Below are 14,516 nucleotides of genomic sequence, written 5' to 3' on the forward strand. Positions count from 1 at the left end.
ACAGACATAGGACACTACACCCCAACATGTCCTGACCGCTGGCCATAATACATCTATTACACCCTATACAGACATAGGACACTACACCCCAACATGTCCTGACCACTGGCCATAATACATCTATTACACCCTATACAGACATAGGACACTACACCCCCTATATGACCTGACCGCTGGCCATAATACATCTATTACACCCTATACAGACATAGGACACTACACCCCAACATGTCCTGATCGCTGGCCATAATACATCTATTACACCCTATACAGACATAGGACACTACACCCCAACATGTCCTGACCACCGGCCATAATACATCTATTACACCCTATACAGACATAGGACACTACACCCCAACATGTCCTGACCGCTGGCCATAATACATCTATTACACCCTATACAGACATAGGACACTACACCCCAACATGACCTGACCGCTGCCCATAATACATCTATTACACCCTATACAGACATAGGACACTACATCCCAACATGTCCTGACCACTGGCCATTATACATCTATTACACCCTATACAGACATAGGACACTACACCCCCAACATGACCTGACCGCTGGCCATAATACATCTATTACACCCTATACAGACATAGGACACTACACCCCAACATGTCCTGACCGCTGGCCATAATACATCTATTACACCCTATACAGACATAGGACACTACACCCCCAACATGACCTGACCGCTGGCCATAATACATCTATTACACCCTATACAGACATAGGACACCACACCCCAACATGACCTGACCGCCGGCCATAATACATCTATTACACCCTATACAGACATAGGACACTACACCCCAACATGTCCTGGCCACCGGCTATAATACATCTATTACACCCTATACAGACATAGAACACTACAACCCCAACATGACCTGACCACTGGCCATAATACATCTATTACACCCTATACAGACATAGGACACTACAACCCCAACAAGACCTGACCACTGGCCATAATACATCTATTACACCCTATGCAGACGCAGGACACTACACCCCCAACATGTCCTGACCACTGACCGTAATACATCTATTACACCCTATACAGACATAGGACACTACACCCCCAACGTGTCCTGACCGGTGGCCGTAATACATCTATTACACCCTATACAGACATAGGACACTACACCCCCAACATGACCTGACCACTGGCCATAATACATCTATTACACCCTATACAGACATAGGACACTACAACCCCAACATGACCTGACCACTGGCCATAATACACCTATTACACCCTATACAGACATAGGACACTACAACCCCAACAAGACCTGACCACTGGCCATAATACATCTATTACACCCTATGCAAACGCAGGACACTACACCCCCAACATGTCCTGACCACTGACCGTAATACATCTATTACACCCTATACAGACATAGGACACTACACCCCCAACGTGTCCTGACCGGTGGCCGTAATACATCTATTACACCCTATACAGACATAGGACACTACACCCCCAACATGACCTGACCACTGGCCATAATACATCTATTACACCTTATACAGACATAGGACACTACACCCCCAACATGTCCTGACCACCGGCCATAATATATCTATTACACCCTATACAGATATAGGACACTACACCCCAACATGACCTGACCGCTGCCCATAATACATCTATTACACCCTATACAGACACAGGACACTACAACCCCAACATATCCTGACCACTGGCCATAATACATCTATTACACCTATACAGTTATAGGACACTACACCCCAACATTAATTAGTTCCACAGCATAACCCAATGGTTTATTCTATTTTTTACACTGGAATCAGCCCGGTACTGGGGACTGGGCAGGTAGGTTCTGAAGGGGGGGGGGGGGGGCTTCATTGGGGGGATCCCCCACTCCCCCAGGACCCCTGCCCAGGCTGACTGGTCAGTAGGGTTAATGTTTTGGCTGTTGGACCTTATATAATAAGTGTCCCCCGGCTGTGACATTACCCTGCTGGCTGGTTTGGCCTGGTGCTGGTTCTTAAAATATGGGGGACCCCTATTCATTTTGTCCCCCGTATTTTGGGAACCAGACCCGGCCCTGGAGCCTGGGGCTGGTTTTAAAAAGTAAGCGGAGCTCTACGCAATTTTTTCCCTGGTTTTTGAGAAGCCGCCCCGGCTCTTTGAGCCTGGTGCTGGTTGCGGCCGTGGGGGGTGACCCCACGCCGTTTCATTTATTTATTTTTCTGTTTTTTACACACTGAAGCCTGCACGGATCTGACTGATCCGTGCAGGCTAAAGCCAAATACGACAGGAAAATAAAGTGTATTTTCCTGGCGTATTTAGCCGGCAATTAGCAGCCATTTTAAGCTTATTACTAGCCGTATTTTCATTACGGCCGGATAGTAAATTAGGAATCACCATTCTTTTGAATGGTGATTCCTGTCGTATTCTATCGAGGGTGTATTCATTCGTATTTTTAAATACAAATACGAATGTCCCATCAATACGAATAATCGTATTTTTGGCATAGTAAATGCCAAAAATACGAATACGCCCCCAAAAAATCATATTTTACTATGAAAATACGATTTTTTTTAACGATATTTGCTTAGTAAATTTCCCCCTGTATGTCAGCAACCGTTACCTGGATATGTGAATATTGTATAATTTATTTTGTTTGCATTGACAGATGCCTCCCACAGACTCTCTAACGAGGTGCAGGATCTGCGCAGTCTTGTTACTACCTTAGAGCAGGTGAGTGTAGTCACTGAGTGTTACACTTGTACAGGTCACTTGCTGGGTGTCACTGACTCATAGAAGTCTAAATAGAATCCATACTTGACAAGCTTCTCCGCGGCAGTGACCATCTTAGTCTGAGTCAACGTGTTGCACCAAGCCCGGGCCAGCTTGTAAAGCTTGGTCCTCGCCAGCCTGGCATACTTTGCCCATACGTGCCAGCCTGGCATACTTTGCCCATACGTGGCAGGAGAATCAGCCACTGGACGATTGTTGAGTGGGTGCGTGAGTGTATCCTTGGTAATGTGGGCATCGGAGCCCTGCTGGTCATTCACCTAAGGGGATGGAGTTTACTAGCAAAATATCTCAGTGGGTTATTCTCCCTTAAAATCCCAGATCCATTTTAAAAACATTGGCTTAAAGCAGAACACATTGTGGACCCCTGGAGGTGACTGACACTGTAATCCCCTGATAATGTTTATCACTGTAATCCCTTATAGAAGACTAACAGTAATCGCCTGATAATGTCTATTATTGTAATCCCTTATAGAAGACTAACAGTAATACCCTAAGAATGTCTATTATTGTAATTCCATATAGAAGTCTAAAAGTAATCCCCTGAGGATGTCTAGCATTGTAATCCCTTATAGAGGTCTAACATAAGGATAACATTGTGATCCCTTATAGAGGTCTAACATTTTAATCCCCTAAGGATGTCTAGCATTGTAATTCCTTATAGAGGTCTAACATTGTAATCCCCTGAGGATGTCTATCATTGTAATCCCTTATATAAATCTAACAGTAATCCCCTGAGGATGTATATCATTGTAATCCCTTATAGAAGTCTAACAGTAATCCCCTGAGGATGTCTAACATTGTAATACCTTATAGGAGTCTAACATTGTAATCCCCTGAGGATGTCTAGTATTGTAATCCCTTATAGAGGTCTAACATTGTAATCCCCTGAGGATGTCTAGCATTGTAATCCCTTATAGAGGTCTAACATTGTAATCCCATGAGGAGGTCTAACATTGTAATCCCTTAAGGATGTATATCATTGTAATCCCTTATAAAGGTCTAGCATTGTAATCCCCTGAGGGTGTCTATTATTGTAATCCCTTACAGAGGTCTAAAATTGTAATCCCCTGAGGGTGTCTATCATTTTAATGCCTTATAGATGTCTAACATTGTAAACCCCTGAGGATGTGTAGCATTGTAATCCCTTATAGTGTATAACAGTGTAATCCCTTGATGATGTATAACACTGTAATCCCCTGATGATGTATAACAGTGTAATCCCTTGATGATGTATAACAGTGTAATCCCCTGATGATGTGTAACAGTGTAATCCCCTGATGATGTGTAACAGTGTAATCCCCTGATGATGTGTAACAGTGTAATCCCCTGATGATGTATAACAGTGTAATCCCCTGATGATGTATAACAGTGTAATCCCCTGATGATGTATAACAGTATAATTCCCTGATGGTGTATAACAGTGTAATCCCCTGATGATGTATAACAGTGTAATCCCCTGATGATGTATAACAGTGTAATCCCCTGATGATGTATAACAGTGTAATCCCCTGATGATGTATAACACTGTAATCCCCTGATGATGTATAACAGTGTAATCCCCTGATGATGTATAACAGTGTAATCACCTGATGATGTATAACACTGTAATCCCCTGATGATGTATAACACTGTAATCCCCTGATGATGTATATCACTGTAATCCCCTGATGATATATAACAGTGTAATCCCCTGATGATGTATATCACTGTAATCCCCTGATGATGTATAACACTGTAATCCCCTGATGATGTGTAACAGTGTAATCCCCTGATGATGTATAACAGTGTAATCCCCTGATGATGTATAACAGTGTAATCCCCTGATGATGTATAACAGTGTAATCCCCTGATGATGTATAACAGTGTAATCCCCTGATGATATATAACAGTGTAATCCCCTGATGATGTATAACAGTGTAATCCCCTGATGATGTATAACAGTGTAATCCCCTGATGATGTATAACAGTGTAATCCCCTGATGATGTATAACAGTGTAATCCCCTGATGATGTGTAACAGTGTAATCCCCTGATGATGTGTAACAGTGTAATCCCTTATAGTGTATAACAGTGTAATCCCCTGATGATGTATAACAGTGTAATCCCCTGATGATGTATAACAGTGTAATCCCCTGATGATGTATAACAGTGTAATCCCCTGATGATGTATAACAGTGTAATCCCTTATAGTGTATAACAGTGTAATCCCCTGATGATGTATAACAGTGTAATCCCTTATAGTGTATAACAGTGTAATCCCCTGATGATGTATAACACTGTAATCCCCTGATGATGTATAACAGTGTAATCCCCTGATGATGTATAACAGTGTAATCCCCTGATGATGTATAACAGTGTAATCCCCTGATGATGTATAACAGTGTAATCCCCTGATGATGTATAACAGTGTAATCCCCTGATGATGTGTAACAGTGTAATCCCCTGATGATATATAACAGTGTAATCCCCTGATGATATATAACAGTGTAATCCCCTGATGATGTATAACAGTGTAATCCCCTGATGATGTGTAACAGTGTAATCCCCTGATGATGTGTAACAGTGTAATCCCCTGATGATGTGTTACAGTGTAATCCCCTGATGATGTGTAACAGTGTAATCCCCTGATGATGTGTATAAAAGTGCAATCCCCTGATGATGTGTATAAAAGTGCAATCCCCTGATGATGTATAACAGTGTAATCCCCTGATGATGTGTAACAGTGTAATTGTCACAACTGAAGGGCTGGATGAAGTCGTGTGATGTGTAGCAACCGGAGACGGACCAGAGGAGGAAGGATTAAATCGTGCAGGTTTAATAATAGAATTCATAAATGGAACAATACACACTTGAATACTTTCTTTAAGTGGCAGTTAGTGGTGATAATAATAATTGGCCAAGAAGGCACTTGAAAGAAGAAAAAGTTAATTTAAACAATGACAGTTCAGGACACTGAGGACGGCAGGCTGGGGTCTTGAAGAATGAGAGAATCCGGAAAGAGAATGTGCTTGATGGAAATGAGGGATCCTTGAAGACTGAAAGAAGATGGATAATGACTGAAGAATGGGAAGTTGCTTGGAAGCATACGGCTTGAAGAGCTTAGGCCAGGAAGCTCAGGGATGCAGGCAGAGACCAGACTGTGGAGAGAACTGGCAGCGATGGGGTTAAGCTGAACCGAGACCAAACACAGAGCACTGGAAGCAAGGCACCAAGTCAGGAGAGGTGAGTCAGAGAGCCGGAGTCAGCTGGGAGCTGTGAACGCCTCTGGAGACTCTTTGTACTGACACTGAACAGGCCTAGGCAGATCCCCTATATCCCTAGAGGGCGGCTGCCATTGGCTGTCAGGTCAGTATGGGCGGAAACCTCAGACATGGACCAATCTGCTTATTTGCCCTTAATCAAGATGGCAGCACCGGCCTCCCGGCCCCCCTACAGCACATACCGCAACACTTGCCGGCGTCCCACGCTGCCTGCTGCCCACCAGACTGCCACTGCCTGCTGCCGCTGACCTGGAGACCACTACACGCTAGCCGACGGCGGGCGCGAATGGGTGAGTAGTATGCCCGCCGCGCACCGCCGCGGCTGCGTGTGACAGTACCCCCTCCTTTCTGGGTGACCCCAGGGCACCTACGCACCTTGTGAGGATTCCTTTGAAAGAATTGTCTCACCAGACGGGGAGCATGGAGATCTGCAGCATCAACCCAGGAATTCTCTTCAGGACCGAATCCAAGCCACTCTACCAGATACTGAAGATGGGTATTGCGGCAACGTGAGTCGATAATGCGCCTCACCTCGAACTCTGTCTCTCTCTCTGAGCCAATCTTGGGCGGCTTAGGCACCTTCTTCTGATATAAATTCAATCTCAAAGGCTTCAGAAGAGACATATGGAAAGAATTTGATATCTTCAAGGAAGAAGGGAGCCGTAGTCTGTAGGCCACCGGATTAATCACCTGAGTGATTGGGTACGGCCCGATGAACCGAGGAGCCAGCTTCATGGATGGTAACCAAAGGCGTATATGGCGGGTAGACAGCCATACTCGATCTCCAACCTTCAATTTAGGAGCCGCTCTTCTTTTCCTGTCCGCCATCCTTTTATATCGAGCGGATGCTTTGAGGAGAGCGGTATGAACGTCTGACCAGATCTTTGCAAACCGTTGTAGGGAAGAAGCAGCTGCAGGGACATCGGGCAATGATAGATCTGAGAACTCTGGAGATCGGGGATGTTTGCCAAAGACAGTAAAAAAGGGAGTGGTGCCGGAGGATGAATGATAGGAATTGTTGTGCGCAAATTCCGCCCAAGGCAGAAGGTCTACCCAGTCGTCTTGAGAGGAAGAGATGAACAAACGAATGAAGGCCTCCAAGTCCTGGTTGACTCGTTCTGTCTGTCCGTTGGTTTGTGGGTGGAAAGCAGTGGAGAACTTGAGCTTGACTTGTACAGCGGAACAGAGAGCCCTCCAAAACTTTGCGACAAACTGTACTCCACGGTCAGATATAATCTCTTTGGGCAACCCATGGAGTTTGAAGATGGTGGAAATGAAGAGCTGAGCCAACACTGGAGCGGATGGAAGGCCTTTCAATGGGAAGAAGTGCACCATTTTAGAAAACCGGTCAACCACCACCCAAATTACCGTATGCCCATTGGAGGGAGGAAGTTCGCAGATAAAGTCCATAGACAGGTGGGACCATGGTTCTGTTGGTATGGCTAGAGGTAGAAGAGGACCGGCAGGGGACGTGATGGAGGTCTTATGCTGGGCGCATTTTACACAGGAGGCGACAAAGCTGGTTACATCGCGACGAATGGTAGGCCACCAGTATGAACGCAACAGGAACATTAAAGTCTTCTGTGCCCCAGTATGCCCTGCGAAACGGGAAGCGTGTGCCCAGGACAGCACTCTCTTGCGGAGACTGAGGGGGACGAAGGTCTTGCCTGGCGGAGGTGAAGACTGGACTGTTACTTGAGCAAAGACCAGAGGGTCGAGGATGGGTCAAGGAGGAGTCTCAAGGTCAGCTGAAGTTTCAAAAGAGCGTGAAAGAGCATCGGCCTTGGCATTCATCGTTCCGGGTCTGAATCTGATTTGAAAATTGAAGCGTTCAAAGAACATGGCCCAGCGAGCCTGACGAGCTGTAAGACATTGGGCGTGCTTGAGGAATGAGAGGTTTTTATTGTCGGAATACACAGTGATTTTATGTCGTGCCCCCTCCAGGAGGTACCGCCACTCCTCCAACGCAGATTTGACTGCCAGTAACTCCTGCTCCCCAATGGGGTAATTCTTCTCCGCTGGAAGAAACTTCTTGGAAAAGAAGGCACAGGGGTGAAGCACCTGATCCTCCCCTCTCTGCGACAAGATTGCCCCTACCCCCTCTGAGGATGCGTCCACCTCAAGAATAAAGGGTTTGTCGAGGTTTGGCTGGAGAAGGATTGGGGCGGAGACAAAAGCATCCTTTAGTTGTTGGAAGGCTTGAGAGGCCTCAGGTGACCACTGACTTGGATCTGAGCCCTTACGGGGCTAGAGCAGTAAGGGGTGCAGCAAGGGTGGAGAAGTTCCGGATGAAACAACGATAATAATTTGAGAAGCCCAGAAACCTCTGGATACCTTTAAGCGTGGTGGGCGCTGTCCAGTCTAAGATGGCTTTTACTTTTTCTGGATCCATCTCTATCCCAGTGCTGGAGAGGATGTGGCCAAGGAATGGAATGGAAGTGACCTCAAAGACGCACTTGTCTAGCTTGCAGAACAATTTATTTTGTCGAAGGCGCCGCAAGACCTCAGCTACTGTTTGCCGATGGAGATGGAGGTTAGATGAGAAGATGAGGATGTCATCGAGATACACCACAACGGAATGATATAGTAGATCTCAAAATATGTCGTTTACAAATTGTTGGAAGATGGCTGGAGCGTTGCAAAGACCAAATGGCATCACCAGGTATTCGTAGTGGCCGTCTCGGGTGTTGAAAGCCGTCTTCCACTAATCTCCAGATCGAATTCGGATCAAGTTGTACGCCCCTCTTAGATCCAGTTTAGTAAAGAGGGAAGCCTCTCGGATTTTATCGAATAATTCGGTGATAAGGGGTAAAGGATAGCGGTTCTTGATCGTGATATCGTTCAGACCCCTGTAGTCGATACATGGCCGGAGGGTTCCATCTTTTTTTTAAAAAAGAAAAACCCCGCTCCGGCTGGCGAAGTAGATGGGCGAATGAACCCTTTATTCAAGTTCTCACGAATGTAGTCAGACATGACTTTGGTCTCAGGCAGAGACAAGGGGTAGATGCGGCCCCGCGGAGGGTACTTCCCAGGTATCAACTCTATCAGACAGTCCCAGGGACGATGAGGCGGCAGGGTATCGGCACCTCCCTTGCTGAAGACGTCAGAAAAAGAAAGATATGGTGTGGGTAACGACAAGGGTGAAGCTGGTCTTGATTTTCCCCTGAGGGCACACAAGGGTAACAGGAATGGTGGGTACAGTTGAAGAGGGAGATGAAAGCAGGACTCCTAACCTGGCCTCCCTCGAGGAGGTTAGGAGCGGTCGTTTCCCGGACACAGTGGACAGGAAGACAGCAGATGAGTGGAAGAACCGCAGTACATGCAAAGATTCTCACGACGTCTACGGGACTTTTCTTCAAAGGAAAGCCGAGAGCGGTTGATCTGCATGGGTTCATCTGGAGGTGTGGTTGTGGAGGGACCTGGTCTAGGAACAGGAACAGCATTGATGGTGAGACGAGGACGGAGACGATCGGAACGATTTCTCTCTAGTTGACGCTCCTGCATCCGTAGATCTACTTTGTTGCACAAGGAGATGAGTTCAGCCAAAGTAGCAGGAGGGTCATGGGTAGTTAATTCGTCCTTGATACGACCTGCCAGCCCATTCCAGAAGGCGGAGACGAGAGCCTCTTCGTTCCATTTTAATTCCGAAGCCAGAGTCTGAAACTGCACAGCATATTGTCCCACTGAACGACTACCCTGGCGAATCCTCAGGATCTCAGTAGCGGCAGAAGACACTCTGCCAGGTTCATCGAAGATACGACGGAAAGAGGTAATGAAAGCTTCATAGTCATGGAGCAGGGGATCAGCATGTTCCCAGAGTGGGGACACCCAGTCCAAAGCTGACCCTGCCAAGAGAGACACAATATAAGCCACCTTTGCCTTGGAGGTAGGAAAGTGAGATGACTGTAAGGTGAAATGCACATCGCATTGGTTCAGAAACCCACGGCATCCTTTCGGTGAACCATCATATTTGCTGGGGGTTGGTAATTGCATGTGATGAGGGACTACGGGTCCAGGTGTAGGAACAGGAACTGGAACCTCTGGTGCTGAAGCCACAGAAACTGAGGGAGCCGCCTGGGGCGGGGACAAGGCCTGAAGAAACTGAGCCACTTGGCGTTGGGTAGCCTCTACTTGCTCCAGACGAGCCACGCTGCTGTGAAATGCGTCCGCCATGGAAGCCTGTTCTTCACCCAACTCCATCGGGTCAGTACAAACTGTCACAACTGAAGGGCTGGATGAAGTCGTGTGGTGTGTAGCAACCGGAGACGGACCAGAGGAGGAAGGATTAAATCGTGCAGGTTTAATAATAGAATTCATAAATGGAACAATACACACTTGAATACTTTCTTTAAGTGGCAGTTAGTGGTAATAATAATAATTGGCCAGCAAGGCACTTGAAAGAAGAAAAAGTTCATTTAAACAATGACAGTTCAGGACACTGAGGACGGCAGGCTGGGGTCTTGAAGAATGAGGGAATCCGGAAAGAGAATGTGGTTGATGGAAATGAGGGATCCTTGAAGACTGAAAGAAGATGGATAATGACTGAAGAATGGGAAGTTGCTTGGAAGCAGATGGCTTGAAGAGCTTAGGCCAGGAAGCTCAGGGATGCAGGCAGAGACCAGACTGTGGAGAGAACTGGCAGCGATGGGGTTAAACTGAACCGAGACCAAACACAGAGCACTGGAAGCAAGGCACCAAGTCAGGAGAGGTGAGTCAGAGAGCCGGAGTCAGCTGGGAGCTGTGAACGCCTCTGGAGACTCTTTGTACTGACACTGAACAGGCCTAGGCAGATCCCCTATATCCCTAGAGGGCGGCTGCCATTGGCTGTCAGGTAAGTATGGGCGGAAACCTCAGACATGGACCAATCTGCTTATTTGCCCTTAATCAAGATGGCGGCGCCGGCCTCCCGGCGCCCCTACAGCACATACCGCTACACTTGCCGGCATCCCACGCTGCCTGCTGCCCACCAGACTGCCGCTGCCCTGGAGACCACTACACGCTAGCCGACGGCGGGCGCGAACGGGTGAGTAGTATGCCCTCCGCGCACCGCCGCGGCTGCGTGTGACAGTAATCCCCTGATGATGTATAACACTGTAATCCCCTGATGATGTGTAACAGTGTAATCCCCTGATTATATATATCACTGTAATCCCCTGATGATGTATAACAGTGTAATCCCCTGATGATGCGTATAACAGTGTAATCCCCTGATTATATATATCACTGTAATCCCCTGATGATGTATAACAGTGTAATCCCCTGATGATGTATAACAGTGTAATCCCCTGATGATGTATAACAGTGTAATCCCCTGATGATGTATAACAGTGTAATCCCCTGATGATGTATATCACTGTAATCCCCTGATGATGTATAACAGTGTAATCCCCTGATGATGTATAACAGTGTAATCCCCTGATGATGTATAACAGTATAATCCCCTGATGATGTATAACAGTGTAATCCCCTGATGATGTATAACAGTGTAATCCCCTGATGATGTATAACAGTGTAATCCCCTGATGATGTATAACAGTATAATCCCCTGATGATGTCTCTGTCCCACAGAAGTTGGATGGCACCATGGCGGCTCTGCAGAGACTCTTCCCAGTTAAACTATCAGATATCCGTATAGAGCAGGTGCAGCAATTCTGGGAGCAGATCCGCAGTTTGGATCGGGTGGATTTCCTGAGTGATCAACTGATGTACATGGAAGAGAAGATGGGGGAGTGTAAGTAATGGCAGCGAGTAATGGCTACAAACCTGAGCCTCTGTAAGAGACAAACGGTCCCTTATGTACCCTCCCATGCCCCCCCCCCCCCCCCCCCCTCCACATTGCTCTTTTCTCGCCACAGAATCTCAGAGGCTGCTGAGGCGAGGTTCTCACCATGATCCCTTCCTCTTACACTGTACCTTTTCGGGGGAGGGGGGCTGCCTGTGGCCGTCACAGTGCAGTCTCACAGACTGCATCTGGTTTCACTACAGTGGCGGCCCATAGGTAAAAATCGCCTCTGCTCTTACAGTCTCCATACGCACTGTACATTCATTACAGGAGGATGGTGACACAGAACAATCATTGTGTGACTGGCAGTGAGAGTACAGGGGTAGGGGATACAGTGTAGGGCCTAGCTATGCCCCTCCCAAAGAGAACGGCTGCCAACACTCTGATAGGTGGGATAGCTTCATGCATTCACCAATCATCATGCTGACAGCCATTCACTGTCTGGCTGCAGGCTGGGTGGCCAGTAGAGTATACTGCACTCTGATAGGTGGATAGCTTCATGCATTCACCAATCATCATGCTGACAGTCATTCACTGTCTGGCTGCAGGCTGGGTGGCCAGTAGAGTATACTGCACTCTGATAGGTGGATAGCTTCATGCATTCACCAATCATCATGCTGACAGTCATTCACTGTCTGGCTGCAGGCTGGGTGGCCAGTAGAGTATACTGCACTCTGATAGGTGGATAGCTTCATGCATTCACCAATCATCATGCTGTCAGTCATTCACTGTCTGGCTGCAGACTGGGTGGCCAGTAGAGACTGCTGCACACTGATAAATGGATAGCTTTAGGCATTGTCCAATGAGAAGGCTGAGAGCCATTCACCATCTAGATGCTGGCTGAAGGGCAGGTATGGTTGCTATGACGGTGTGACCACCAACTGCCCTAGAATTGTGCAGCTGCCTAGTGTGCTTACACATTAGTGGCTTTGACAAGACTTTGGATGTGCCAGGGTGCCCTGAGTCATTGTTGTTATAGAGGGCACCTGCTCCCCCTCATCGTATACATTATTATAGTGGGGTCCTTGATTGTGGTATCCCAGGGGTGTGGGGACATCTCTCCTGCACAACTGGTTCCCTGCAGAGGACCAGGTCATCTGCACCCTCTCCCTATCCTATTGGTACCCCTGTATGTAACATTGAGGCATGAGGCACAGAAGATGTACCGTACCCCCTAACTCCGCAGATGCTCAGTGATGTCACAAGATCCCATTGTCCAATAAGCAGCACTCTCATCCTCTGTGTTTGATTGGCAGATATTCCTGCCCCTGTCTCTGGTTTCATTACCGCTCCGGAGCTTGTATTTCACCTCTGTATAACTGCGCAGGAAATAACATGAAGGTTCATCTCATCCCTCTCTCATCTCTCTCTCTCTCTCATCCCCAGGCTCCTGCCGCGGAAATGACATTGAGATGCCTGTAAATCTGAAGCGCTGACCCCCAAAAGAGTCACCCAAATTATTTATATGCCCTCCGTTGAACCAGCTTATTTATGACCCCTTTTTCCTATTTATAACTGTAATTCCTCTGTGTCATGTCCCAGTAATCAATAAATGCTATTTCTATAGAAAACAAACGTGCTGTTATCACTCATAGCAACAGACTGGCAGCTCATCTTACATCTTCAGAGGTGGGGGAGATGTACCAAGCTTGGGAGAGTGATAAATGGAGAGAGATAAACTACCAACCAGTAACTTCTTTCTGTCATGTTCCAGGCTGTGTGGTCTATGGGGTGATTCTGATTGGCTAGGTAAGGCCGCTGCAGGAGAAATCATTTGATGTTGCATTTTCGGGCGCCAGGATGAAGACAGGACGGGTGGACGACGTCATGTGACGGGCATCGGCCTGTCCACGCACCCATGGGAACGCCCAGCACTTTTTTACGGTTATGCCCATAAAATGCTGGGCGTTTCCTTGGCCCAGCGCCGCCACCGCCCACCCTCGTCCCTCCCTCCCCAATGTGAACGGCCCAGTGGGTAACTTGCCGCAGCCGTTCTCAGTTGTGTTTTGCACAAATCCCAACCATCGGGCTGGGGACGAATTTGGATCACTATGAGTGATCCGGAATGGCCCCTATGTACTAAGCATTGGAGAAAAATGAAGTCAGCTTCCAACTGCCATGTCCCAGGCTGGATTTGAAAAATGACAGTCAAGAGCTCATTGGTTGGTACTTTGCGTCCTTGACCCAAGCTGCGTAAAAAACACTGGTGTTCCTCAGATGACCGATGTTCATGCAGAGAGTTCCGATGTTGTGTCTTTGGATACAGCATCTGACCTTACATAAGATTTCTCCTCTGTTATTAGCGTATTATTGCACAGGCGCTGCTCATCCGGCCATCTCTGAATCGGGCCCTTTATGTGGCGCTGCAAGTACTGCGATGAGCAGCGTCACAGATATCTAGGGGTGAATTCCGGAATTTGCTTTGTAGACTGAAACGTCCAAGCTGACCAAACTCCTGCAAGCTCCGAAACGCGTCCACCGCTGAAACGCGTCACCACAAATAAAGGCCCTTTTTCAGATCTGATCGCAGTACAAAATGGGCAAAACCATGTGTACTGCAGGTGGGGTAGATGTAACATGTGTAGAGAGAGTTAAATTTGGGTGAGGTGTGCTGAAACTGAAATCTAAATTGCAGTGTAAAAATAATGCAGCCAGTATTTAC

General features: G+C 47.2%; 1 protein-coding gene across 3 annotated transcripts in view; it reads left to right on the forward strand.

The window, feature by feature from the left end:
• Positions 1-13,450, forward strand: part of EGFL8 (EGF like domain multiple 8) — a 28,953-nt gene extending 15,503 nt beyond the window's left edge. The window contains exons 8-10 of one of the 3 annotated variants that reach the window (XM_083160657.1): positions 2,689-2,753; positions 11,641-11,803; positions 13,241-13,450. In XM_083160657.1, coding sequence (XP_083016783.1) covers positions 2,689-2,753; positions 11,641-11,803; positions 13,241-13,290 — 278 coding nt within the window. In that variant the 3' untranslated portion in view covers positions 13,291-13,450. The remainder of the gene's footprint in view (positions 1-2,688; positions 2,754-11,640; positions 11,804-13,240) is intronic. The other 2 variants (XM_083160659.1, XM_083160658.1) reach the window with 2 other exon arrangements.
• The last annotated feature ends 1,066 nt before the right edge of the window (positions 13,451-14,516 follow it).

This window comes from Crinia signifera, chromosome 9 (assembly GCF_055691185.1).
Source record: "Crinia signifera chromosome 9, ASM5569118v1, whole genome shotgun sequence".
Taxonomy (NCBI): Eukaryota; Metazoa; Chordata; class Amphibia; order Anura; family Myobatrachidae; genus Crinia; species Crinia signifera.